This window comes from Pteropus medius, unplaced genomic scaffold (genome assembly GCF_902729225.1).
Source record: "Pteropus medius unplaced genomic scaffold, Ma_sr-lr_union100, whole genome shotgun sequence".
Taxonomy (NCBI): domain Eukaryota; kingdom Metazoa; phylum Chordata; class Mammalia; order Chiroptera; family Pteropodidae; genus Pteropus; species Pteropus medius.
The window spans coordinates 38,394,712-38,403,705 of NW_024355205.1; the positions used below are offsets into that span (position 1 = coordinate 38,394,712).

The 8,994-nt window shown below is 48.1% G+C and overlaps 1 protein-coding gene across 1 annotated transcript; it reads right to left on the reverse strand.

Moving 5' to 3' along the window:
• Nucleotides 1–453: 453 nt before the first annotated feature.
• LOC120598548 (uncharacterized) lies at nt 454–1,391 on the reverse strand. The gene is made up of 2 exons (XM_039857407.1): nt 1,082–1,391; nt 454–908 (listed from the first exon to the last, which is right to left on the reverse strand). Exons 1-2 carry the CDS (start codon nt 1,323–1,325, stop codon nt 454–456), a joined length of 699 nt encoding a protein of 232 aa, XP_039713341.1. The 5' UTR covers nt 1,326–1,391.
• Between the last annotated feature and the right edge of the window lie 7,603 nt (nt 1,392–8,994).

An 8,994-nucleotide genomic window follows, 5' to 3' on the forward strand; every position in this document is an offset into this window, starting at 1 on the left:
CGCCCTGGCTGCCAAGTGTGCTGCCGCTCGCTGGTGCAGCCACGAGCCACCGAGCGAGGGAGTGCCCAGGCCAGGCGATGCCATGTCCACAGGGCCATGCCGTGTGATGCCAGCTCCTCCTGCAAACTCAGACTCGAGCGCCACGGCCCACACTGCCACCCGTGGGGCTCCGCCCCACAGATCCCCGGGCCCACCGAAGACATTAAAGTGCCAGAGAGCATGCCGCATGCCACCATCTCCAAATAAAGATCATAAGACGATGCAGGAGCCTGTCCGCATGGGACCCCCCTGCCCCCGGCCATGCCCTTGTCTCTGGGAGGGGACAGGAGGAGGAGGAGGAGGACCTCCTGAGCATGCGCCCTGCGGCACACTAGAACTTCGGTATGTGCCGCTACACAAACACACAGAAAAACGCACTGTTTGTTCAAAGAAGGAAACTCGAGTAAAACGACTTTAGAAGAGGTGGAGGCCCAGACGTTCGCGTGGGGCTGGCGCCCGCCCACTCATGTGGCCGTAATGAGTAGGTGCTGTAGGAGCGGATGTGCCCGATGACAGGCTGCAGGGCTGCCCTGCAGAGCTGGCCGCCGCCGCCCGCTTCAAAGCCGCCCGCGGCAGTGAGGGACGCTGGCGATCGGCCTCCTCCTGCGTGTTTGTGCCACCCCACCCCCAGCCAGCCGGAGGAGGCTGGCAGGAGCGCCTCAGAGCAGGGCGAAGGAAACACTGCGGTCCCAGGCCCCATGGGGACAGGCCACACAGCAGCCGGGAAGCTGTCTTGCCAATGCCACCGGTTACCAGCAGGGAGGTCAGAGCTGCCGAGGCGTTGAGTGGACGTGGAGCTGGAGGAGATGAAGGACTGGCTGCCATGAGCTCCAGGGTGAGGTTCGCAGCCGGCAGACTGACCACCACACCTTGAAAAAATATGACGTTTTCTGTTTTTCATTTCAAAAGTATGTGCATCTTGATAGTGGATTATCTGCCGGAATCTGGTTTTGATGTCTCTTTGTTGAAACTTTAGGTTGAACCTTGTTGAGGGCGAGGCACGGAAGTCCCTCCGAGGCTTCTCGCTGTGGTCCCGACCCACCTGCTCTCTGCTCAGAGGCCTTCCCAGTCCTTCCCACCAGCTCGATGCCCTCTGCCCCCGGGGGCACTGCAGCAGGGCAGGAAGGCCCTTCTCCCTGACCCTCGGCCTCCTCCCCTGGAGACAGGCGGATCCTGCAGCTGACTCTGGGTGCCGGGGGCCCAGCCTCCTGCACTGGCCCTCCCTGGTCCTCGGGCTCACACTTCAAGAGGCCAGCCTGGAGTGATGTCACTTCTAGAAACTGCATAAGGGTCTGGAAATCTGGCTGTCACTCAGCAGTGCTCGTCTCTAAGGAAACGAACTCTTAGCAAACTCTTAGGCCGTGCAGTCTAAACACTGAAACCAAACATAGCAGATCACGAATGCTGAAATCCATTTCTTAGCAGTTTCCTAGCTGCATACGCGTCTTTCCAAATAATAAAGTAGCGGGCACTGGGCTTCCTCACACAAATAAAAGTCTATCCCCAAATAAATGAGCTGCAACGCTAACTTGTCACTATTAATTAAACACACTCGGAGACAATTTACTCATTTACAAAATAACCCACTTAAAAAGACATGAGTGAGGTGACGTCAGCAAGATGGCCGACGAGGCGGCAGCAATGCTCACCTCCCCCCAAAAAAGAACAACAAAAACAATGAACGAACAGCTTTGCCCTGAAGAAGACGAGCCTGTGAGAGCTCCAGAGTGCACTAAAGAAGCCTCAGACACCCAGACGAGCGCAGAACACAAGGGTGGCCATGTAGAGAAGCATAGCAAGCATTTGACCGGTATTGCCCGCTCCCCCAGCCCGGCACGCCTCAGCACCAAGGGGGCTTTCCCTGGCACGACCTCCCCCTGGGGGCAAGAAGAGTAGGAGACCCCGGCAGCCCTCGTCGTGGCCCTTGACACCCACAGCTTTCCATGCCAAGGACCCCACAGTCTTCACCGATGCTGAACCCAGCTGACAGGGCTCCCTGGAGTCTGCCGCTGCACCCACCACCACCCTGGAGAGGGAATGAGCTGCAGCTGCACCCACCTGGGGCCGTAGCCACCACCCGCCCGTGTGTGTGCACACACACGCTGGAGCCCTGGCCCACAACTGCTCTGCACACCCTCATGCCTGACACTCGGGCACCGCTGTCGCCACACGTGTACCCATACGCTGGGCCCAGCACAAAGAGGTCCTCTTGGCCGCAACTTCACCTTGTGGGTAAAAAAAGAACAGAAGGATCCCAGCAGCCTTTACCACTGAGGACCCCAACATCCCTTGCTATCCCCATGGACACCCTCAGCCTTGGCAGACACCGACCTCAAGCTCCATGGAAAGGGCGCTGCCGTGCCCCCCACGAAGTCAGAATCTCTGTCGTGCACCCCCAGCCCCAATGCTGGGTCTGCCGCTCCTCACTCAGCTGGTGCCCTCACGCTCACCTGCAGGTGAGATCGGTCTATAAGTCTGGAAGGTGCGACTCTGCTCTCAAATGCACAGACATGGACGCAAGGCCACAAGACATGTGAAACGGGCAAAGGAACACAATAATTTTCCAGCAACCGAACCCGAAGCAATGGAAGTCCATAAATCGCCTGACGACAAATTTAAAATAATCGTTTTAAGGAAGCCGAGTGAGCTACAAAGAACAATACTTGCCGATATCAGGAAAACAATATATAAACAATATAAAAAGTTCAACCAAGAGTAGAAATCATAAAAAAAAAAAAATCCAAACAGAAATTCTGCAGCTGAAGAATACGATGACTGAGATGAAAAATGAAAGAGAGGGTTCTGACAGCACCCCCCATCGAGCGAAAGCGAAAATCTGGAAGCTCGAAGCCGGGCCATTCGAAATTACCCAGTCAGAGGAGAAAACAGAAAAAGGAATAAAAAAGAATGAACAAAGCCTATGGGATTTTTGTGACACAATAAAAGAGCTGATATACGCACTTGGGGAGTCCCAGAGGAGAAGAGAGAGAGGAAGGGCAGAAAGCTTATTTAAAGAAATAACGGCAGAAAACTTCCCAAATCTTGAGAAGATGGACACCCAGATTTGCGAAGGTCAAAAGTCCCCAAATGAGATAACCCAAGGAAGACCATACAAGGAAACATGATAGTCAAATTATCAAAAGTCAAGGATGAGGAGAGAATTTGAAAGCAGCAAGAGAAAATCGACTCATCCCATAAGGAAACACTCAAACTATTAGCAACAGGTTTCTAAGCAGAATCCTCGCAGGCCAGGAGAGTGGGATGATATCATCAAAGTACTGAGGGGAAAAACCGCTGACCAAGAGTATGATATCCAGAAATACCATTCTTCAAAAATGGAGGAGAGATACACTCTTGCCGAGACAAACAAAAGCAGGGTTTCATCACCGTCAGACCCGCCTTAAGAGAGTCCTTCAAATCGAAATGAAAATGCCCTGAACAGCAAAGCGAAAGCGTAGAAAAGCGTGTCTCACAGTCAAAGGGAAATACACAGACACACGGAGATTAATGTAACACTGTAAGTGTGATGCATTTGTTACCTTTACCCTAACGTAAGTCTGTATATAAAACTTTGTTAATGGATATAGAATATAAAAAGAAGCAAACTCTGTTTACAAGAGCGTGTGTGGGGTGAGCAAATGAGTAGTCTTTCGCACGCGACTGAAGTGGTTATCAATGGAATATTAAAATAGAAGATTATAATTACGAGATTTTACACAAAGAAAAAAATCCGTAATAGCTATACAAAGAGATAAAGGGAAAAACCCAAAGCAAATCGCTACAAAAATTATCGTATAATAAAGAAGACAACGAGAGATAAAGAGGGACTAAGCTACTGCAAGACAAACAGGAAATAATTTTTAAAAAGGTGATAGTGAGTCCTCGCTTATAAATACAAATGGCTTAAGGTCACAAGTAGAAAAGTATAGAGTGGCTGTTTGGATAAAGAACAAGGTCCAGTGATGTGCTATCTACGAGAGACACACATAGACTGAAAATGAAGGAAAGAGAAAAGATATTCCATGTAAATGTTAACCCAAAGAAAGCCGGAGTAGCTGTACTCACGTCAGACAAACTAGGCTTTAAGTCTAAATCTGTCGTTAGAGACAAAGGAGGCCATTACATAAGGATAAAAGAGTCCACTCGACAAGATATAACAATTATAAATATACGTGCACCCAGCATCGGGACATCTAAGTATATAAAACAGATATTGACAGATCGGAAGGCAGAAATAGACAGCAATACTATAACAGGACGGGACTTCAATACCCCAAATACAATATTGGATAGAATATGCAGACAGAAAGTCAATAAAAAACAGCCGACTCAAACTACACGATGGACCAAACGGACCTGACCGAAACACAGAATTTTCACCCAACGGCAGCAGAGTACACACTCTTTTCAAGCACACATGGAACATTCTCCAGGGTAGGTCATGTTAGGTCACGAAACAAGCCCGAACACATTTAAGAAAGCCAAAATTATCCCAAGTACCTTTTCTGACCACAACAGATAAAACTAGAAAAGGGTAACAGCAAGAAACTGGGAAAACTCACAAATATGTGGAACCTAAACAACGCGCTCTTGAACAATTGGGTCAAAAAGGAAATCAGAAGGAATTTTAAAGTATCTTAAGACAAAGGAAAATGAAAACACAACATACCAACATGTGTGGGATGCAGCAAAAGCAGTAATAAGAGAGAAGTTTACGGAGATAAACATACATTAAAATAAAGAAAGATCTCAAATAAACAATCTAACTTGACTGGACCTCAAGGGACTAGAAAAAGAACAAACTAAGCCCAAATGGTAGCAGAAGGAAGGAAATAATAAAAATTAGAGCAGAAATAAATTAAACAGGGAATAAAAAAATCAACAAAATAAGAGTTGTGATTGTTTCGAAAAGATCAACAAAATCAGTAACAGACTCTTAGCTAGATTAACTAAGAAAAAGAGAGGACCCACGTAGACGAATTCTGAAACGAAAGAAGAAACATTACAACAGACGCCCTAGAAGTAAAAAAGGATCCTAAGGGGCGATTGTGAACAATTGCACACCAATGAACAACCTGGAAGAAACGGGTAAATTCCTAGAGACATGGAACTCACCAAGGCTTGACCAGGAAGAAACAGAGTAAGCTAGTGAGTAATCACGACCCCTTCGACAGAGAAATGCCCAGGACCTGACAGCTCCCAGCTGCCCGCTACTACACATCCGAAGAGGAATTCATGGGAATCTCCAGAAAGTCTTCCAGAAAGTGGAAGAAGAGGGAGCACGTCCAAACTCATTTTATAAAGCCAGCGTCACCAAAGACACTACAGGAAAAGAACACCGTAGGCCAGCATCCCTGATGAACGTAAACGCAAAAACCCTTAATAAAATACTCATAAACCGAAAACCAGCAGTATATGAAAAGGATCACACACCACGACCACGTGGGACTTCTCCCAGCTATGCGAGCGTGGTTCGACGCACACAAATCGATCGGCGTGATACACCACATTAACAAGATGAAAGAAAAAACGGAATTTGACAAAGTTCAATACCCACTCCCGATTAAAACTCTCAAAATAGATATAGAAGGATCTTACCTCAGTACGAGAAAGGCCTGATATGAAAATCCCACAACTAACATAATCGGTGGGGGAAAAACGAAAGATTTTTCCCTAAGATCTAGTGCAAGGCAAGGATACACACTCTTGCCACTTCTTTTCAAACTAATACTAGAAGTTCTACTCAGAGCAATTAGACAAGAAAAAGAAATAGAAGGTATCCATATCGAAAAGGAAAAAGTAATGTTATTTCTATTTGTAAATGGCAAAATCATGTATGTAGAAAACCCTAAAGACTCAACAACAAAACATGTTAGAACTAATAAATAAATTCAGTAAAGTTTCATGACATAATCAACATACAAAAAACCAGTCACATTTTTATACACAACGAATTATCCAAAATGGAAATTAAGACAACAATGCCATTCACAGTAGCAACAACCAAAAAATAAAATACCTAGGGATAAATTTAACCAAACAAGTAAAATATTTATTTGTATGCTGAAAGTTATCAGACGCTGATGAAGGAAATTTAAGGGGACACAGATGAGTGGGGAGACATCTTGTGATCGTGGATTGAACATGGTTAAAATGCCCACACTACGCCAAGGGATCTACAAATTCAGTACAATCCTATCAAAATCTCAAGGGCATTCTTTACGGACATAGAAAAAACAATTCTAAAATTCATATGGAACCACAAAAGACCCAGCATAGCCAAAGCAACCCTGAGAAAAAAGAACAAAGCTGGAGGCATCACACTTTCTGATTTCAAATTTTATTACAAATCTACAGTAATCGAAACAGTATGGTATTGACCTAAAAACGAACATACAGACCAATGGAACAGACCAGAGAGCCCAGACATAAATCCAGGCATATATGGTCAACTGATCTTCAGCAAGGGCGTCAACAACACGAAACGGAAAAAGACAGTCTCTTCAATAAATGATGTTCAGGAAACTGGATACCCACATGCAGAAGGATGGAATCGGACCCTTACTTCACATCATATTTAAAAATCAACTCAGTCGGATTAAAGACAAATGTAGGCCCTGAAACTGTAAAACTAGCAGAAGGGAACATACGGAAAAGAAACATCCCGACCACGGTCTGATAATGACTTTTAAACGATGACCCTAAAAATACAGGCGACAAAAGCAAAAGCAGACGAATGCGATCGCATCGGACTAAGGGCAGCCTGCGCAGCCCGGGCATCAGCCGCCCCGAGGAAGCGCGCAGCCTGAGACCCGGGGGCAAAGCACCTGCACGCGCGTCTGCGCAGGGTCCGCGTCCCCCGTCGCAAGGTACTCCGCGGCTCCACGGCAACCAGCGACAAACCAAGAACTGGGGTTAAACTGGGCAGAGGACCCGAATAAACATTTCCCCAAAGAAAGCACACAGACGGCCAACGGGTCCATGAAAAAGTGTCATCAGGGAAACGCACTTTGAAACCACAGTGAGATGTCACTTGACACTGGTTGGCATGGCTATTATTAGGAAGGGGAAGGACAGAGAGGAAGAGCTGGTGTCAGGAGGAGAAAAGAGATTCTTTCTGCTCCTGGCGGGGATGCAAATCGTTACAGCCATCATGGAAAACAGCGGAGGTTCCTCAAAAATGAAAATTAGAGCCGCCGCGTGATCCAGCAACCCTGCTTCTGAATGTCTATCCTTAGGGAGTGAATCAGGGCCTCAGAGAGCTATCTGCACCCCAGGTCCGTCTAAGCCTTATTCTCGGTAGCCGTGGTGTGGAAGCAATCGACCCGTCCCCCGAAGGGCGGGTGGACGAAGACATGGCATGCACACGCACAAGCGCACACGTGCACGCGCACGCACACAGGTGCACGCACATGCACGCACACACACGTGTGTGAGCACACAGCGCACACAACGAACACACATACGCACACACATGTGCACACATAACCATGTGTGCACACACACAAGCACATATGCATGCACACACAAGCATGCATGCGTACACATATGCATGCGCATGCATACGCACACACGCACACACACGCACGCACACACGTGCACACACAGAATATCATTCAGCCTTACAAAAGAAGGGCGCCCTGCCATTTGTGACGACACGGGTGGGCCTTGGAGACACGGCGCTAAGGGAAAGAAGCAGATGCAGAAAGACGAACACCGCAGGATCTCAGCTCTGCGTGGAAGCTGAAATGTCGGAGCTCCCTGAAGCGGAGAGCAGGGCGGTGGTCCCCAGGGCCGCGGCGGTGTTGGCCAAGGGGGGCCAAGTTGCAGTTTCGCAAGATTAGTAAGTGCGGAGGTGTAACGTATAACAATGTGACTGTAGTCAGCGATACTTTACGGTAGACTTGAGATCTGCTGGACGGCAGATCTTGAAGTTAGGCAGGAAGGGAGGGCGGGGAAGAAGGAAGGAAAGAAACCAATCTGAGGTCACAGGTACGTTAATTAGCTTCATTGTTTTTCATTTCACAATGCAAATGTATATCAAATCATCGAATTTATATAATTTTTAATTGTCAAATATTCCTTAATTTTAAAAAATGAAATCAAGAATGGCTTGGTCTTCTATCCGGAGCTGGATCCCCACTTAACTTCCCTGTTGCCTTTGAGAAAGACGACCTCCCCCACCCCCAAAGAAAACGGAGGTGAAAACATGGCGGGGCGCGGCCCACACAGGGCAGGGCTGCCCAGGGCCTGTCCCCCACACCCACACCAGGCTGCCCAGGGCCTGTCCCCCACACCCACACCGGGCACTGATATCTCCACCCCAGGCAGGGAGGTCCCTGGAGGACAGACTGCTGTCCGTGTGGCCTCCGGTGGCGGGTGGTGGGCGTTCTGAGCTGTTTCACAGATGGAAAAGGTGGGGGGGGTTAATTAAATCGTTCGTCGTCCAATGTAGAGTCAGTGTTGGGGCTGGAAGGACCAGGGACCTTGTCCCCGTGTCCTCGGCAGAGCCCAGAAACAGCTGAAGCTCCCCACCCCCACAGGCCCGGGGAGCAGCCGGGTCAAATCGCAGAGCGGCTTGTCTTTGTTCTTGTAATTTCTCATTACTTTGTTCCTCTGAGTTTCCAGGAATAAGAAATTGTGCCTATCGACCAAATTAAGTGCAAATTATTTATATCGTTAAACCGCTCCAATTATTATTTGAGAAAATCTTATGCTTCAATTAACAAAAGGACACATCAGGGCAGTTTCTGAACAAAGCCACATTTTAAAATACTCAAAGGAATGAGTAACACTTGGCCCCGGGGGCTCACACACGCTGTCCCCCAGGAGTGCCAGCAGCTTCCAGGTGGGGCCCCGTGAGGCTCCTCGGAGCAGATGGCACCTCACAGGGAGCTGGGTGGGTCCAGTCTCAGGCTGGGTTCCCCAGAAGCAAAGCCCGAGACAGAGATTCTT

Bases quoted from the DNA above. Each gene is read 5' to 3' on its own strand.
- LOC120598548 (XM_039857407.1), bottom strand. From the start codon at position 1,325: ATGCAGTTTCTAGAAGTGACATCACTCCAGGCTGGCCTCTTGAAGTGT. The intron at 909-1,081 runs GTGGGTCGGGAC...TATTTTTTCAAG, and splicing joins GGCCTCTGAGCAGAGAGCAG to GTGTGGTGGTCAGTCTGCCG.